This window comes from Lissotriton helveticus, chromosome 4_1 (genome assembly GCF_964261635.1).
Source record: "Lissotriton helveticus chromosome 4_1, aLisHel1.1, whole genome shotgun sequence".
Taxonomy (NCBI): Eukaryota; Metazoa; Chordata; class Amphibia; order Caudata; family Salamandridae; genus Lissotriton; species Lissotriton helveticus.
Genome location: NC_136063.1, coordinates 1,600,111,407 through 1,600,130,485, shown reverse-complemented (window position 1 = coordinate 1,600,130,485; position 19,079 = coordinate 1,600,111,407). Strand labels below are relative to the sequence as shown.

Sequence of the window (19,079 nt, the reverse complement as noted above, 5' to 3'; positions counted from 1 at the left end):
GAAGGTTTGGAGTTTCTTCATTAAATAGCAAAGGGAAGAGGAAAATGTAAGCTCAAGGGGCTCCTTAGACAAGGGACTAAGCTGGAAAAAAGTTTTTCCACAGTACAAAGACTTGTGTAAAGTTAGTCATCAAATGTTAACCCCTTCCATGCTCATGACGAGCTCAGCTCGTCATGCAGTACACTGCTTGTGTGCTCATGACGAGCTGAGCTCGTCATGAACAATGGAATTCAAGGATCTGCAGCACAGAGGATGAATTGCTGTAGCATTGATGAGGTTAAAGAAAAGAAAGAAAAAAAGCTTGGTACAGTTGGAAGTATAGTTCTGTAGTAGGGGATCTCTGTGTATAGTCATAATCTAGTGAATAGTCCCGCCCATGTGCGTGGACCCCGGAGCAATCAAAAATAATCTCTTACAGTGTCAAAAAATGCAGAAAATGCATAGACACTTAAGAGAGAATTTAAAGACAGATAATGCAGCCAAAAAGGCTACACTGTCCAGTACTTCAACTAGAAATTCCACCATAAAATCCACAAAACAGCAAAGCCTGTACAGATTTCCCTTGCTTAACAGCAAAATCCCTCAGGAATGATAGAGAGAAGAACCTGGACAGACAAGCCCCATAGGCTGCCATTATGTGGCTTAATTAGGATACTGTGCCTTTAAGGAACCTTCCAGAACCTTCTCTCAGTATCCCAGAATGCATAGCAGGTCCAACTTAGCCTCAGTTCTTTTTTCCGGCTCCTGCAAGCAGGACCCTGGAGCATTGAGCTCTCCCTTTTCAAGGGTTTTTGTTAGTGTTTTACACTAATTTCGATTTTTGGTACTTTTAAAGTACTTTGGTGACTTTCTTTCTGTGTTTCTGCACTCTTTTTTGTCCATAATGCCTGCATTATTCGACAAATGCCCTGAGTGCTCAAGGAAGAAGGCCAAGTCAGACTCCCATGAGGTCTGTATTCTCTGCCTTCCCTCTTCCCACATTCCTGAGGAGTGTGTGATCTGCAGAAGCTTCTCTGGAAGGACCCTGAAGGAGAGGAAGAAGATCAGGCTTCAGGGACTTGAGGAGAGAAAGTTGAAGGCACGAGGTGGGTCAGGAGGGGCTCCTTCTACCCATGCTGAGGCCTCTGGGGGGCTCCCCAGGGGCAGGAAGACCAGCCCTCGCCCAAGATCTCCGCCTGGGTCAGTTGCGCTGACCACGACGTCGAGGGGGCGGTCAACGGCCAGTTCCAGGTCTCCCCAGGGCTCTGGGTCGAGAAAACATCGCCCGTCGACGTCGAGGAACGTGTTCCGGCCGCCGTCGAAGCCGGTGTCGATATCCTCGTCGTCGCTGTCGGTGTCGAGTGGTCGACATCGGAGGGCCCGGCGTCGGCGCTCGCCGTCGAGGCGACACCGCCGTTCGCCGTCGAGGGGATCCTCGTCGTCGAGGTCGCCGTCGAGACGGAAGGCGTCTCCGGCGCCGAAGAGGTCGACGTCGAAGCATTCCAAAAGGCCGACGTCGAGACGGTCAAGGAGATCGACGTCGAAGGTCAGAGAGGTCGACGTCGAGAAGGTCCAAAGGGTCGACGTCGAAGCGATCCAAGAAGTCGACGTCGAGGCCGGCGAAGAGGTCGAGGTCGCCGTCGAGGCACCATCGCCCGTCGTCGAGGTTTCGTGGCTCGTCGATCTGATCGGGGTCGACGTCGAGACGGAGACACGGTTCGACATCGAGGAGTGTGATTCGGTCGACGCCGAAGGACCGTTCGACGTCGAGGGGACATCGGTCGTCGTCTGGGCACCGGTCTTCAACGTCTGGAGGTCCTAAGGACAGGCCCAGGACTGTGGGGGGCTCCCCACGCTCCGGAAGAGATGGTGGCTCGCCGGGAACGGCGCATTCCGGGGTGGATACTCCGATGAAGCCTTCTACACCTCCTTCGCGGCCTGCTGTGCCGAAGGGTCCGCCTCCGAAGGCCCCGACCCCACCTCCGAAGCCGGCTCCGCAGACCCCGCGTCCGGTTGCTCCTCCACCCCCGGTCCCGCCGAGGGCAGTGTCGATGCCTAAGTTTCCGACGCCTCCGAAGAAGACTCCTAAGAAGCCTAGGACTCCTGACCCTGTGAGGCCGAAGGAGCGTCCGAGGCCCAAGAGGTCGAGGTCTCGCTCGGGGAGACGGGACAGATCAAGGAGTGGCCATGGATCTTCCTCACGATCCAGGCGTCACCACAAGAGACGTCGGTCCAGGTCACGTTCTCCCTCTGGGACCCGTTCCTACTCGCCCACGCTGTCCGATTCGCCGGAGACTAGGGTGTCTCCGATAGACGATATAAGCACATTTCAGGAGGTTCTCCTGCGTGGAGCGGCGAAGTTGGGCATCGAGGTTGAAGCACCTACGGCTTCTACCTCGGTGATCTTTGAGACATTACACAAAAGGCACTTGTCTCGCCCCCTTTTACCTCTGGTGCCGGGGCTCCTTGAGCCCGCCGAACAGCTATTCCTGACGCCAGCAACGGTGAAGTCTGTACCTTCCAGGATCCTAAAAAAGTACAGGGCTCCGGACTCAGACCCAGCTCCGGACAAGGAGAGCCGCTGGATCGATTCTGCTGGTCGTAAGGCGTGTGGGACATCCGCCTCGTCAATGAAGGCCGCCAGTGACTCGGCTTTGCTGGGACGTTACGACCGGTCCCTGTGGGACTCGATGGAGCAGTTCGCAGACCTTGTCCCTCGAGACCGCAAGGAGGACTTTGTGGAGATCGTCCAGGAGGGGATGCTGGTCTCTAATCAGGCCATCGGCGCCGCAGCGGACATATCATTGCTGTCCGCGCACGGATATTGCCACGGGATTCACCAGAGACGCCACGCTTGGCTCAGGTTGACGTCATTGAAACCGGAAGCACAGCAACGCGTGGCGAATCTCCCGTTTTCCGGAGATACCCTCTTCGGGAAACACGCGGATGATGAGATGGCCAGGATGAAGGCCGAGGCGGAGACCCTGACGGCAGTGGGCTTGGAGAAGCCCAAGGAAAGGAAACCCTTCCGACAGTACCAACGTCGGTTTGGGTCGCAGGGTCGTGGAAGGGGGCAGTCTGCTGGACAACATCAACAGCAGCAGCAGCAGCAGCAGTACAGGCGGCCCTTCCAGAAGCGACAGGGTGGTAGAGGTCGTCAACAGTCCTCTACCGCGACCAAGGGCCCGGCCGGGTCCCGTCCCTGAGCTGTTACTTCTGTAGTAGGGGATCTCTGTGTATAGTCATAATCTAGGGAATAGTCCCGCCCATGTGCGCGGACCCCGGAGCAATCAAAAATAATCTCTTAAGCTGTCAAAACATGCAGACCTGCATAGACACTTAAGAGAGAATTTAAAGACAGATAATGCAGCCTATATCCACAGGCTACACTGTCCAATACTTCAACTGGAAATTCCACCAAAAACCACAACAGCACAGCCCGTCCAGGGTTTTCCACAGAGAAAAACCTTGCTTTTAACAGCAAAACCCTCTGGAATGATAGAGAGGAAGGAGTGGACAGACAAGCCCCATAGGCTGCCATTATGTGGCTCAAAACAGGATACTGTGCCTTTAAGAGAACCTTCCAGAAGCCTCACAGTATCCCAGAATGCAGTGCAGGTCCCTTTCACCTTCAGTTCTTTTTTCCGGCTCCTGCTAGCAGGACCCTGGAGCATTAGCTCTTCTTTTCTGAGCTTTTTCTATGCTATTTTTGTGATATTTTTGGATTTTTGTAGCTTCACTCGACGTCTTTGGCCTTTATCTGCATTCTGCTGTGGTTTTTTGGCAGAATTTCTGCAGTCTTCTTGTCTTTAGACTATTTGTAGTCTGACATGTGCTTTGTCTGCAGCTGAGCTGAAGGCCGAAGCTGAAGCTCACAGGGTTTGTACTCTGTGCTTGCCTGTGTCTTTGGACACCTGTCTTCTCTGTACCTTCTTTTCTAGGGGGCTTCGGCTTCCAGGTTTCAAACAGAGGAGTTTGAAGGCATCTTCAGCCTCTGGGTGAGGTGAGGGTAGGTCCTCTACCGAGTCCCATGCTGTAATCACTGGGGTTATCCCCAGTAAGGGCACGTCTGAGCTATGACGCGGTTCCAGTCGGCGTTGGGGCCGTCGTGGAGTGCCTGGACGTCATGTAGTGCCTCGACGTCGACGTCATGGAGTGCCTCGACGTCGACGTCCTGGAGTGCCTCGACGTCGACGTCATGGAGTGCCTCGACGTCGACGTCATGGAGTGCCTCGACGTCGACGTCATGGAGTGCCTCGACGTCGACGTCATGGAGTGCCTCGACGTCGACGTCATGGAGTGCCTCGACGTCATGGAGTGCCTCGACGTCGACGTCATGGAGTGCTTCGACGTCGACGTCATGGAGTGCTTCGACGTCGACGTCATGGAGTGCTTCGACGTCGACGTCATGGAGTGCCTCGACGTCGACGTCATGGAGTGCCTCGACGCCGACGTCATGGAGTGCTTCGACGCCGACGTCATGAGGTGCCTCGACGTCATGAGGTGCCTCGACGTCATGAGGTGCCTCGACGTCATGAGGTGCCTCGACGTCGTGGAGTGCCTCGACGTCATGGAGTGCCTCGACGTCGACGTCATGGAGTGTCTCGACGTCGACGTCATGGAGTGTCTCGACGTCGATGTCATGGAGTGTCTCGACGTCGACGTCATGGAGTGTCTTGACGTCGACGTCATGGAGTGTCTTGACGTCGACGTCATGGAGTGTCTCGACGTCATGGAGTGTCTTGACGTCGACGTCATGGAGTGTCTTGACGTCGACGTCATGGAGTGTCTTGACGTCGACGTCATGGAGTGTCTTGACGTCGACGTCATGGAGTGTCTTGACGTCGACGTCATGGAGTGTCTTGACGTCGACGTCATGGAGTGTCTCGAGGTCGACGTCATGGGGTGTCTCGAGGTCGACGTCATGGGGTGTCTCTGTCATGGAGTATCTTGACGTCATGGGGTTCCCCGACGTCATGGGGCGCCTCGACGTCATGGAGCAGTGTTGCTCGACGTCATGGAGCGGTGATGCTCGACGTCATGGAGCGGTGATGCTCGACGTCATGGAGCAGGGATGCTCGACGTCATGGGGCAGGGATGCTCGATGTCATGGGACAGTGAGGCTAGACGTCATGGAGCGGTGAGGCTCGACGTCATGGAGCAGTGATGCTCCTTTTGGGGCATTGGTCTCTTGGGCTCTGCCCTCTTCCGTTGGGTCCGGCCGTCACCGTTAGGGATGGCTCGGCGTCTCCGTGTTTGACACCTAGTGACATTTTGACGTCTGAGTGTTGGTTGTCGTAGAGACAGTCACTATCTTAGTGATGGTGACGTCGTAGTGAGGTCGGCGTCATGGGTTACAGCCGCAGAGTACTGCCGGCTCTTGACGCCTGGGTCTGGTTCCAGGCCTCGCTCCTTGGTGAGCCTCCCGTCGTAGAGGGGACTTTGTGTTCCCGGCACCTTCCACTCACGACGCAGAGCAGTTGATCAGCGTCGAGGAACCCTTCTGATGGGGAGTTGGTGGTTACTCACCACGTGTACGCGGTGGACGTTTGTCCTTTTGCTTAGTTTTGAGTGCTTGCATGCCTGCACGTCTGCTAGGTCGCCTCCTGCTCATCCACTACTGGTGAGACCACCGGGGATGTTTCAGAATCCTCTCGGTTCCCTCTTCCGTCCACCACCCCAGGGGCCTTTTGCCCCTCAGTCTGCGAACCTCCGTGCCTTGATGCCAGGGATGCGTCTGCCATGAGTACGGGGAGTCCCTCTCCGACTCTTTACTGGTTGGCGGGACTTACCTTTCGTCCACTACCGCTTGGCAGGAGGTTCTGGCTCCGACCGTGCTCCTGACTTGGTCGCAGGGGTGGCGGCATGTGGACCTCGCGCTGTGGCCCGCTGTTGTTGGACCGTTGTTGTGAGATCCCTCTGTGGGGGGGGGTTTCTTAACCGATTTGTGGTTCCTCTGCCGAGAGACAGGAGGGAAGCCTTACAAGAGGTGGTCTAATGGCCTGATAGTTTCGGTTCTAGGCATCGGTGTCGGAGCGAAGTTTTTCTCTCCTGCCGACCCCCAGGTATTGTGGGTTTGTCCTACGTTGCCATACTTTTCTTCGCCTGACGTCTCTGCAGCCTGCGGCTCAGCAGTGTGCTTCTACTCTCCCGTTCTTTGGGCAGCCCTTGGGTTGCCATCAGAGTAGTGAGTGGCCCGCATGAAGTCTGAATCGGAGACTTTTGGACGGCTGTAGGTTTGGGGCGCGGAGAACGGCCTGAGGCCTTCTGCCCTTTCTAGCGGCGTTTTCCTCCCAGGTTTTGCCGGTGGTCCCGGGCCGCCATTTAATGCTTTACAAGTATGTTGTGCGCATATGCGGGAGAGCTTGTGGCTCCTCGGCGAACAAAGGCCGGCTGGGTCTGAGTCAGTCTTCGGTTCATCGGCCCTCCTCCAGCACTTCCTCCGGTCGGCTCGCGGTTTCAGCGGTGCGAGCTCTAAGCAGAGGCCGTTGTCCTGTTTAGGACAAGGGCGGTAGAGGGCGTACCTCTGTCCCAAAGGGGGAGAGGTCTGTACTCCCGGTTCTTCTGGTTCACGAGAAGGACAGGTACGAGTTCAGGCCCATTCTGGATTTGCGACAAGCAAACAAGTGGATTCGCAGTAGAGGAGTTTCGCATGCTGTCGTTGCATCAGGTTTATACTCAGCTGCAACAGGGAGATTGGCTTGGTGCCGTAGATCTACGGGATGCATACTCCCATGTGCTCATTGCACACAGGAAGTTCCTGCGATTCCAAGTCGGCGCCCATCATTATCAGTACTCAGTACTGCCAGTCGGGCTGAGGTCTGCGCCCAGACTATTCTCGAAGTGCATGGCAGTGGTAGCTGCACGCCTGTGGAAAAACGAGGTGGCTTCTCTAACCGTGCCTGGACGATTGGTTAGTCAGGGCCTCCTCCTTCTCGGAAGCTCAGGCGCACTTCAAGAGGACGTGCGTTCTCTGGAGCGAGCTGGGGTTGCACATCAACATGTCCAAGTCTGTCCCCATTCCGGTCCAGTGCATACAGTACTTGGGAGCCTCCGTCAATACGCTGTCAGCAAGCGTGTCTTCTTCGGAGGAGAGTCGATTATCTCCCCTTGGGAAGGCTCAGGCTCTTGTGACCGCCCCATCTGCGGCAGTGGAGACGGTGTCTTCTCTACTGGGGTCTGTGGCCTCTTGTATATTCCTCACGCCACACGCACGGCTGCTCATGAGACCTTTGCAGGAGTGCTTGGAGGATCAGTGGGATTAGAGGAAAGGATCCTTGGGCGACAAGATACGACTGTCTCTGCGTGCTCTTCAGTCTCTGAAGTGGTGGTGTTCAGCTGAGAATCTCCTAAGAGGGGTTCCCTTTCACAAGGACATTTCCGCACAGACTGTCGTGACGGGTGCGTCTCTCCACGGCTGGGGGGGCGCTTTCCGGAGACTTGCAGATCCAAGGAACGTGGTCCCCGAGGGAGTCCACGTATCACATCATTTTCTGGGAACTCAGAGCTGTTCCCTTGGCATTGAAGGCGTTTCTTCTGTCCCTCCAGACCAACTCTCTGCTTGTACAACGGACAATTTGACCACAATGTATTACCTCAACAAGCAGGGGGGTTCGAGATCGCGCACTCTGTCGCAGGAGGCGCGGGCGATCTGGCGTCTGACTCTAACGGCTACCCATCTGCCAGGTGTGCAGAATGTTCAGGCAGACGTGCTGAGCAGACTGATTCAGGAAAGCCACGAATGGGTCATAAACGACGAAGTACTAGGAGAAATCTTCGGCGAATGCCGAGACTTCGCCCCCAGGTACTGCCTGTGGGGGAGCTGCGGAATGCGTTCTGGATTAACTGGTCGAACAGCTTTCTGTGCGCCTTTCCACCCTTTCCCTTGATTCCGGCGGTGTTCATCAAGCTGTCCCAGTCCAGGGCGCGGATGATCCTGATTGCCCCGGAATGGCCCAGACAGTGGTGGTTCACGGACCTGCTTCACCGGTCTCTCCGTCCTCTCCTACGGAGGCCTTGCAGGCCGGACCTTCTCGCAAAGGTCAGGGGGCAGACGTTGCACCCCAACCTCTCGTCTTTGAGTTTGGCTGCATGGCTCTTGAGATAGTGTGATATGGCCATTTGAATCTACCAGAAGTTTGTATGGATATACTGAAGGAGGCTAAGCATCCTTCCACTAGGACTTCTTCTGCTTACTAGTGGAAGAAGTTTTTGCTTCTGGTGCAAGTCCAAGGACCATGACCTGTCGACGTGTAAGGAAGATGTCTTCCTTCTGTATCTTCTACGCCTGGCGCAGTCGGGCCTTATGTCTAATCCATTACGGTTCATTTTGCTGCGCTGACTGCCTACAGGAAATGCCCTTCAGACTTCCTTCTTCCAGATCCCTGTGATCAAAGATTTTTTTGGAAGGCTGGAAGAAAGCATTCCCTCCTGTCTGGCTTCCTTCGCCTTCATGGGAATTGAATGTGGTGCTGTCCAGATTGATGTAGGAGCCTTTTGAACCTATTCATAGGGCTTTGTTGCACCATCTGTCCTGGAAGGCGGCGTTCCTCGTGGCCATCACATCGGCCCGCAGGGGGAGTGATATTCAGGCGTTGTGTTGCCAAGGACCTTATACTGTATTTCATACTGCTGAGGTTGTTACGCATACTCACCCTTAATGTCTTCCTAAGGTTATTTCTGGTTTTCATGTCAACCGGACAATAGCTTTGCCTACGTTCGTTCAGAATCCGGCATCTCCAGCGGGAAGGTCCCTACATTCCCTGGATGTTAGGAGGGTGTTGGAATTTTATCTGGCTAAAACCAGAGATATTCGTGGTTCAGATCTATTGTTTGTCAATTATGGATCAGTCTGGACCGGTCTTGCTACCTCAAAACAGTCCATCTCTAGGTGGATTGTGTCCTGTACACTATTGTGTTACCTACAGACTAATACGACCTTAGGAGGTAAACCTAAGGCTCATTCCACCAGGGACTAAGCTGCCACGACTGCTTTGCTGCTTAATGTTCCGATTGCAGAAATCTGTAAGGCCGCCACTTGGAAGACGGTCCATACCTTGGCTAAGCATTACTGTCTGGACACTGATACCAGGGCAGATGCTCAGGTTGGGCAGGCTTCGCTGCGAAATTTGTTCGCACAATAGTGGTGTTATTTCTCGTTTCTCCACCGCCGCTTTGGTGTGGGGATGGGCTTGCCATTCTATTCACTAGATTATGACTATACACAGAGATCCCCTACTACAGAAGGAGTAGTTTCTGTCCTGTAACTCCAGTTCTGTAGTAGGGGTATCTCTGTTATAGTCATAAGCGCCCGCCCTCCTCCCCGGTGGAGAGAGATATTCATGTAAGGAATGCTACAGGTCTGGCGTGTTGCGCCTTCAAAAAGAACTGAAGGTGAAAGGGACCTGCACTGCATTCTGGGATACTGTGAGGCTTCTGGAAGGTTCTCTTAAAGGCACAGTATCCTGTTTTGAGCCACATAATGGCAGCCTATGGGGCTTGTCTGTCCACTCCTTCCTCTCTATCATTCCAGAGGGTTTTGCTGTTAAAAGCAAGGTTTTTCTCTGTGGAAAACCCTGGACGGGCTGTGCTGTTGTGGTTTTTGGTGGAATTTCCAGTTGAAGTATTGGACAGTGTAGCCTGTGGATATAGGCTGCATTATCTGTCTTTAAATTCTCTCTTAAGTGTCTATGCAGGTCTGCATGTTTTGACAGCTTAAGAGATTATTTTTGATTGCTCCGGGGTCCGCGCACATGGGCGGGACTATTCCCTAGATTATGACTATAACAGAGATACCCCTACTACAGAACTGGAGTTACAGGACAGAAACTACTCCTTCCCCCTCGTCCGTTACCCGCTCCGGTGGGGGGAAGCGTTCAATTTTTTCTGGCAGAGTGGAGAAAAATTACTCAGGACAAGTGGGTGCTGAATATTGTTTGCAATGGATACAGTCTACGTTTCACCAGCCCTCCTCCATCGATTCCTCCCGTCAGCTCGCAGTATCAACTGCGCGAGCTTCAGACGGAGGCGGACGTTCTGCTAAGGAAAAGGGCGATCGAAGACGTACCTCTGTCTCAAAGAGGAAGAGGTCTGTACTCTCGGTTCTTTCTTGTCCGCAAGAAGGACAGAAACGAGTTCAGGCCCATTCTGGATTTGCGGCAGGCAAACAAGTGGATTCGCAGAGAAAAGTTTCGCATGCTGTCGTTGCATCAGATCTACCCTCAGCTGCACCGAGGAGACTGGATGTGTGCCATAGATCTACAGGACGCATACTTCCACGTGCCCATTGCATGCAAACACAGGAAATTTCTGCGCTTTCAAGTCGGCACCAATCACTATCAATACACGGTGCTACCCTTCGGACTGAAGTCTGCACCCAGGACATTCTCAAAATGTATGGCAGTGGTAGCGGCACACCTGAGGAAGAACAAGGTGTTTGTCTACCCGTACCTGGACGATTGGTTGATCAAAGCCTCCTCCTTCTCGGAAGCTCAAGCACACTTCCAGAAGACGTGCGTTCTCTTGAACAAGCTGGGGTTGCACATCAACATGTCCAAGTCGGTCCCGATTCCGGTACAGTGCATCCAGTACTTGGGGGCCTCCATCAATACGCTGTCAGCAAGCGTGTCTCCTTCGGAAGAGCGACGTTTATCACTCGTTCGGAAGGCTCAGGCTCTCATGAAAACTCCGTCTACGACTGTGAGGACGGTGTCTTCTCTACTGGGGTCGATGGCCTCTTGCATCTTTCTCACTCCTCACGCACGGCTACAGATGAGACCTCTGCAGGAGTGCTTGGAGGATCAGTGGGACCAGAGGAGAGGTTCTTGGGACGACAGGATACGACTGTCTCTACATGCTCTTCAGTCTCTAAAGTGGTGGTGCTCGAAGGAGAATCTCCTCAGAGGCGTTCCCTTCCACAAGGACATTCCCACACAGACCATCGTGACGGATGCGTCTCTCCAAGGTTGGGGGGCGCATTCCGGAGACCTGCAAATTCAAGGGACGTGGTCCCCGACGGAGTCCACGTACCACATCAATTTCCTGGAACTGAGAGCTGTTCACCTGGCACTGAAGGCCTTTCATCCGTCCTTTCAGACCAACTCTCTGCTTGTTCAGACGGACAACACGACAACGATGTATTACCTCAACAAGCAGGGGGGCTCGAGATCGCGCACTCTGTCGCAGGAGGCGCAGGCGATCTGGCACTGGCTTCTGGCTCGAGGACTGTCGATAACGGCCACCCATCTGCCAGGTGTGCAGAATGTTCAGGCAGACGAACTGAGCAGAATCGTGCAGGAAAACCACGAATGGGTCATAAACGACGAAGTACTAGGAGAAGTCTTCGCAAGGTGGGGAACTCCAGACGTAGATCTGTTTGCCACCGCCGAAAACAGCAAATGCCGAGGCTTCGCCTCCAGGTACTACCAGCCGGGGACGCTGGGGAACGCGTTATGGATCAACTGGTCGAACAGCTTTCTGTACGCTTTTCCACCAATTCCCCTGATTCCGGCGGTTCTCATCAAGCTGTCTCAGTCCAGGGCGAGAATGATTCTGATTGCCCCGGAATGGCCCAGACAGTGGTGGTTCACGGACCTGCTTCACCGATCTCTCCTTCCTCACATGAAGCTGCCGTGCAGGCCGGACCTTCTCACGAAGTTTGGGGGGCGGATGGTGCACCCCAACCTCTCGTCTTTGAGTTTGGCGGCATGGCTCCTGAAATAGTGCAATATGGCCATCTGAATCTCCCAGAGGATTGTATGGGCATACTGAAGGAGGCTAAGCGACCTTCCACTAGGACTTCCTATGCTTACAAGTGGAAGAGGTTTTGCATCTGGTGCAAGTCTAAGAACTATGACCCTACGTCATGCAAGGAAGATGTCATCCTTCCATATCTGCTTCATCTGGCGCAGTCGGGCCTTAATGTCCATTCCATTAAGGTTCATCTGGCTGCTTTGACTGCCTACAGGAAAGGACCTTCACAGACTTCCTTTTTCCAGATCCCTGTGATCAAAGATTTTTTGGAAGGCTTGAAGAAAGTGTTCCCTCCTGTCAGGCTTCCTTCGCCTTCATGGGACTTGAATGTGGTGCTGTCCAGATTGATGAAGGAGCCTTTTGAACCCATTCATAAGGCTTCGTTGCAGCACCTGTCCTGGAAGGCGGCGTTCCTCGTGGCCATTACATCGGCCCGCAGGGTGAGTGAGATTCAGGCATTGTGTTGCCAAGAGCCTTATACTGTATTTCATAATGCTAAAGTTGTTATGCGTACTCACCCTAAGTTTCTTCCCAAGGTTGTTTCTGATTTTCATATCAATCAGACTATCACTTTGCCTACGTTCTTTCAGAATCCTTCATCTCCGGCGGAAAGGTCTTTACATTCCCTGGATGTGCGGAGGGTGCTGAAGTTTTATCTTGATAAGACTAAAGATATTCGTAGGTCAGACCAATTGTTCATCAATTATGGCTCAGTCAGGACGGGTCTTGCTACCTCTAAACAGTCCATCTCTAGGTGGATTGTGTCCTGTATTCAGTTGTGTTACTGCAAAGCTAATAAGACCTTAGGGGGCAAACCTAAGGCTCATTCCACCAGGGGCAAGGCTGCTACGACAGCTATGCTCCGTAATGTTCCCATTGCAGAGATCTGCAAGGCGGCCACTTGGAAGTCGGTCCATACCTTTGCTAAGCATTACTGCCTGGACACTGATGCCAGGGCAGACGCTCAGGTTGGGCAGGCTTCGCTGCGGAATCTGTTCGCACAGTAGTGGCGTTATTTTATTCTCCACCGCAGCTTGGTGTGGGGATGGGCTTGCCATTCTATTCACTAGATTATGACTATACACAGAGATCCCCTACTACAGAAGGAGTAGTTTCTGTCCTGTAACTCCAGTTCTGTAGTAGGGGTATCTCTGTTATAGTCATAAGCGCCCTCCCGCCTCCCCGGTGGAGTGTTGTTCATGGTCATAATGCTACAGGTCTGGCGTTTTCTGCGCCTTCAAAAAGAACTGAGGCTAAGTTGGACCTGCTATGCATTCTGGGATACTGAGAGAAGGTTCTGGAAGGTTCCTTAAAGGCACAGTATCCTAATTAAGCCACATAATGGCAGCCTATGGGGCTTGTCTGTCCAGGTTCTTCTCTCTATCATTCCTGAGGGATTTTGCTGTTAAGCAAGGGAAATCTGTACAGGCTTTGCTGTTTTGTGGATTTTATGGTGGAATTTCTAGTTGAAGTACTGGACAGTGTAGCCTTTTTGGCTGCATTATCTGTCTTTAAATTCTCTCTTAAGTGTCTATGCATTTTCTGCATTTTTTGACACTGTAAGAGATTATTTTTGATTGCTCCGGGGTCCACGCACATGGGCGGGACTATTCACTAGATTATGACTATAACAGAGATACCCCTACTACAGAACTGGAGTTACAGGACAGAAACTACTCCATCTTAATTAAACAAGGGAAAGCTTTCACTATGGAACAACTTCCACTTGTGCTTCTTGAGGCTCAATTACTGTATTCAGAATATTGGTCCTGCACATACCCGATTGGCCTTTTGACTTGTCAGCCAGAGTGCCACAACTTTTCAGAGCCTTGAAGATTGTTAGCTGAGTACAAATTTTCGCTTGCCATTGATTAGGGCAAGTGTGTACTACACACGCTTCTCAGGATCCAGCAGAGGTATAGACCACTTTATTCTGCTACTCCATTTTGTTAGGCGTTTGTTTCTGTTAAACAGGCTTTCATGTTGTATGGTAACAAATTGGGGTGACCCCTCATTAATTATAGTCTGTTGCTGTAAGATTCTCTGAAAATTTAATTTGTGGTACAACATGCTTTATAATTAATTGAATGAAAGGTTACTAACAAAATTAAATGTTTTCTATTGGCAGACAATGTTTGAAGATGTGAGCGGATTTGGGGCCTGGCATAGACGCTGGTGCGTCCTTTCTGGGTACTGCATTTCATATTGGACATACCCGGATGATGAGAAACGAAAGGTTAGAAAAATTATTGCGAATTATGGTTGTCACAAGTTTATCTGTATGATCAATCATGAATTTAATTGTGAGGATGGATAGTAGGTATTTACCTACTCATGTTCGATGCTAGAAGGCCATGAACCTTTAGGGTTTGATAAACTAAACACTTTAGGTAATCCAGTCAACTTTGTGGAGTTTTGTTTGTAAATGAAGATCATTGCCCTTACAATAGCAAACAGCGCAGTGTAGGGTAGAATTTATGCTAGCATCTGAATGGGAGACCTTTTTAAAGGGCAGACTTCAGAAGCAAGAACTGTGGTTTACTCAGGGAACGTAGCGCGGCAACTGGGATTGCAATGCTTAGGTTAACTGCATGTTATCTAGGGTCAGATTCTAGAAAAGGTCATTTTTAGGTCGAGCCTAGTGTTGCAGCGCATGCGCTGCGCGAGACATGCTGTAGTAGGATTAGAAGTGGAAGTGCTATGGAAGCCTCGCCTTCTCTCCGCCCATACTTTTCATTGGCTGGTGGCATTTTCTTTGGTAAACAATAGCTTCCGATTCAATATGAGGCTTCTTAGTCCCTCCTAGTTACCTCCCTGTCTCGTTTTGGGACCGCCCATCAGGACTGGATCTTTTACTTGTGGCGTTTCACGGTCTCCTTCATAAGTCGGAAAGCATTATTTTTTTGTTGTTTGCAGCGCTGTCCTCTTTCACTTTAGGGGCCCGCTTGTTTATGTAATTAATTTGCTGTGCAGGCGCTTTCACTTTAGCGTCCGCGCTTGTTTATTTAATTAATTAGCCATGGGGCGAAAGGGAGCTTTTCTAGTCACTAATGCAAAAAGCATTTGTTTCACCATTACTACCTGTACAACCACTACCAGTACCCCCACCACCACCAGTACTGCAACCAGTACCACTAGCAGTACCACCATCGCCACCTCTACCACTATCACCACCAGTACCACCACTACCAGTACCACCAGCAATACCAGTACCACCTGTAGTATCAACATCAGCAGTACCACCACCACCAAGACCCTCACCACCACCTCCGTGCATCTCGCTCACTAGTAATAGCAGGGGCACTGTACGAGGCCAAAGCTGTAGCCGAGACATCCCTCCCTGCATGCCATAGAGCACAGCCCGCCCTGCACCAGGAGATGAAGCCAATGCCCTTCTACAGCTGGAGTGTTTATTAGGCCTAAGAGAGCAATGACATTATGCAATGCCACACTGCACACTCAAATCACGGAGCGAGCAGGAAATAGCCCCTCCTCCCGCTCTTCCTCCTAAGAAGCGACAATGTAATCACAGTGCGAACGGTGTTGGGGCGATTTGTTTGTGTTTATTGCTCGGATCATATGTAACTCTCACTTCACACTTTGTGTCTGTGTAATTTACATTACTTACACATCTTCACTACATTATTTATCAATACTTCGAAGGTGTCGCAGACCGCTCTCTTCCTCTGATATTTACAATCTAACATGCAGTCGAGAAGGCCCTGTATTGCAATTCAATAGGTCTCGCATTTGCAAGAGTTTAAGCTATTAGTATTGTAAATGACAATGCCTTTTATTTGTTTTAAAACCCAAAACATAAATAAAAGGCATTGTCATTTACAATGGCAATAGCTCAAACTCCCGTGAATGCGAGACCTATTGCATTGCAAATGCTTGTTGAACAAGCAAAGCAGACAAATGTTATCTAATCTGCTTCCAGAAGACATTCTTGTTGCAATCTATGCCTCCTATTTTATTAAAATTTCAAATACATGTAAAATTCCCTACTCGACTGCTCGATTTTCCGACGCAGAGTTTGTGAATATATAACGAATGTAAAGCAGCAAACCTGCTGTTATCCCTTACTAACTCCCATTACGATGTCACCAGTCCTGTCCTGAGACAATCGATGTGTTCTGCATTCTGCTACTCTTTGGCCTTGGGCAATCCTTCTGTAAAATCAACATGGTACTAATTGGTTACCCATCGAAAAATACGTTAAGTTCAATTTCAGATCTACACTGTCATTACAAATTGATAAATATCTTTATTTGCTTTTCAGAACCCTATTGGCCGTTTTAATTTAGCCAATTGTACTAACCGGAAAATTGAACCTGCCAACCGAGAATTCTGCGCTCGACCCAACACATTTGAGTTAATTACAGCCCGACCTCAAAGGGAAGATGACCGAGAAACACTAGTCACTCAGTGCAGAGACACTCTATGCGTCACCAAGTAAGTGCATGACTGCTGTGCATCATCCCCTACTATTTTCTCTGTACGAGTATCGACTGAAAACTGGGTAGGGTGTGAGAATGAGGATGCTGCGGTCAGCCATTTTAAGTGTTGCTACCGCGGTGTTAAAGCCCCATATTGGGCTGAGGAGAGGTGTGGCGCCGCGGCCAGGGCGACCAATGCTGGAATCTGGAGATCGGGGTACGATCCCCAGCGCGGAGGCAGATTAGCCCAGCACCATGTGACTCTGGGCAATAGCTTGCTTAATCTTCCTGACTGCCCCTAGCGCCTAGAGACCCTTACGGGTGATTGTTCGTGCTTTACAAATGTGGATTATTATTGCCATTGAAAACAACCTTTTGTCGGCTAGGCTGCACATAGGCAGCCTGGTGCAACCTGCATTGTAGTTATAAAGTCACTTTGATGTGTTCCTAATATTACTAGTTAGACGAATATGTATACAATCTATCTTTTTTAAAGCAATTCACCTCTTTTTGTCTACTTTGATGCCAATGTCGTTTTCCCGAACAATGGTATTAGTAACTCGATAAATGTGCAGACTTTAACCGCATGCGTGCAGGCGGAATTCCGCTCGTACGCTGAGATTTTTAAAATCGCATGTTACGTGACGAGCTGGGCTCGTCATGAGCGTGCGAGGAGGCTACGCCATGACGAGCCCAGCTCGTCATCAGCGTCGAAGGGGTTAACTAGAATTTGCACTAAAACATTTATTTGTGCTTTATAAAAAAAAGAATACAAACGAAATACAGTGAAACAACAAAGCTTCCATTCAGCATCCCCTTTTACCGATTTGTTTCATTTAAATATTCCTCGCTTTAAAATGAAAGGCCTGATAAACTTCTAAAGCTGTTATGCTTGCATTTGTTTTTCAGAAATTGGCTATCTGCAGACACAAAGGATGAGCGCAACTTATGGATGCAGAAATTGAACCAGGTTCTCGTAGACCTTCGAATGTGGCAACCCGATTCCTGTTATAAACCTATCGGAAAGCCTTAGAGGACTTTGAGAGAATACATTTTGCTGTACGGAGAATAATATATTTTGCTGTATGGAGAAACTCGATTGTTTATTTCAAAATACCCGGAAACGTATCCATTACAAAAAACTACTAGTGAAATAAGCCATCGGAGTAATCGGCACATTTTCATTCTTCAGCTCTGGGAAGTAATGTTAAGGCTTCAGGAGACTTGTACGGAGGAATTACAAAGCCTCTGAAATAACAATTAGGTTTACTCGTCTAACAATTCCAAAGTATGGAAGTTCGAATAGGCTCGTCTGTCTGAAAAGAAGTTATTTTAGTCTCCTTTTCAGTGCAAAATGATTTAAAATATAAAGGAGCCGACCTGTTTGTTCTCGTCCCACAACAGTGAGCTAGAGTCTAAAAAACGGACATTTCTAAGCAATTCTCAGAGGCACATTGTTGGGTTATATTGCCTAAGAGTAAACACAGCCATGCACATTCACATGTTTTCCAAAGATCGCCTGATATATTATTGACGCGTTTTTCTTTCATAACACCAAAGGCTATATTTCCTGCGAGCTTGAGTTTCGGGTGATAATCTTAGCAATTAATCGGGTATTTTAACATTCGTCAATTAAAAACCTGTTTCATATCTAAACTGCAAAATTCTACCGTAGGTGAATGCTTCCTAACACGTGGCTTATTTCGAGAGGCTTTTGCTTGTAAGAGAACAAAGCACACAACATATTAGATAGTTTTCCATAATATTTCTTTAAAAGATACTAACTATTGTGTGTGTATATAAGATATAGTGGACAGACAACGTGGCGCCCACGTTTTATGGTTTACAGTTATATTATTGTATGCAATGTGTTGCACATTTTAATTACGTATTTTTATTCTTTTTTCAAATGCGCTTAAACGGCCAAAAGTGGTGAACCTTTTAGACCTGAACCCCCTTTCATGTTATCTAAACTGCTGTTATACTGCTGTTTTTTTCAATTCCAGAAATATGTAAAGGTCCGTAGCGCTCAAGTAGAGGAACTCTTTGTATTTCAGTATTTTTTAATATGATCTGATTTCATTTTACAAAGCTGCTATGAATTTGTGCCAGCCATTGCTTTACTGGCCTTAGAAATGTTTGTATATACCAGAGTGTAATTTTGTATGTAATGTCTACAGTAATGGTAAACTGCTTTGAAAAAGACAAACCTGCCATATCCTCACACCCCAGGAAACTATTGCTTTTTAAGTATTCTAATTCACTATTTCGAATTATTTTTAGGGAGGTGTTATCTTACTTGCACAGTTTTGGGAACCCGATTTTGTGTATTTTTTATGTTCTGCCTTGGAACACTAACGCACAGTAGTTAATCACTTCGTGTCATGTTGGATCCTGTCATCCTTCATCTTTTCACGTTTTGTTTTTGTCTTTTTCATGTATTTTATGGTTATCAAAGTGTGTTCCATGCAGTATCCTTCAAGAATTAAAAAAAAAAACTTAAATATTCATAAATGTAGTCCTTGAATATTCTTTGTAGAGCTCTCCAAGATTGAAAATTGTTTTCTTAGTTTAGTTTGGAATGACTTGTGATGCTGCCAAGGATTCTGACTCTAATGTATCCTTTCTTAAAGAAATCTAACGTCGACTTTTTTTCTTTACTTTCTGATTTTTTTTTCCATCTTCAAATAACTTCGCGTCTTCTCTTGCAGGGCATACTCCGTCCCTTCATGCACATAGGAAACCGTGCACATTGAGCAACATTAGCATAGCATGTGCCCCACCATTTGGAAATTAAATGCATATGCAGTGCCACTCGCTCCCTGTCAAGCTTTCTGACCACCCTGCTTCTGGATCTCAGTACTTTGGTCTCCTTTTAGCTTTGACCTTAATGGCTCACAGTACGGTAAA

At 49.6% G+C, this 19,079-nt stretch overlaps 1 protein-coding gene across 1 annotated transcript in view; it reads left to right on the top strand.

The window, feature by feature from the left end:
* The window catches only part of ANLN (anillin, actin binding protein), a 262,650-nt gene extending 243,967 nt beyond the window's left edge, over positions 1 to 18,683 (top strand). Inside the window, exons 22-24 of the mRNA XM_078688221.1 lie at positions 13,859 to 13,966; positions 16,013 to 16,185; positions 17,079 to 18,683. Coding sequence (XP_078544347.1) covers positions 13,859 to 13,966; positions 16,013 to 16,185; positions 17,079 to 17,202 — 405 coding nt within the window. The 3' untranslated portion in view covers positions 17,203 to 18,683. The remainder of the gene's footprint in view (positions 1 to 13,858; positions 13,967 to 16,012; positions 16,186 to 17,078) is intronic.
* Positions 18,684 to 19,079: the final 396 nt, after the last annotated feature.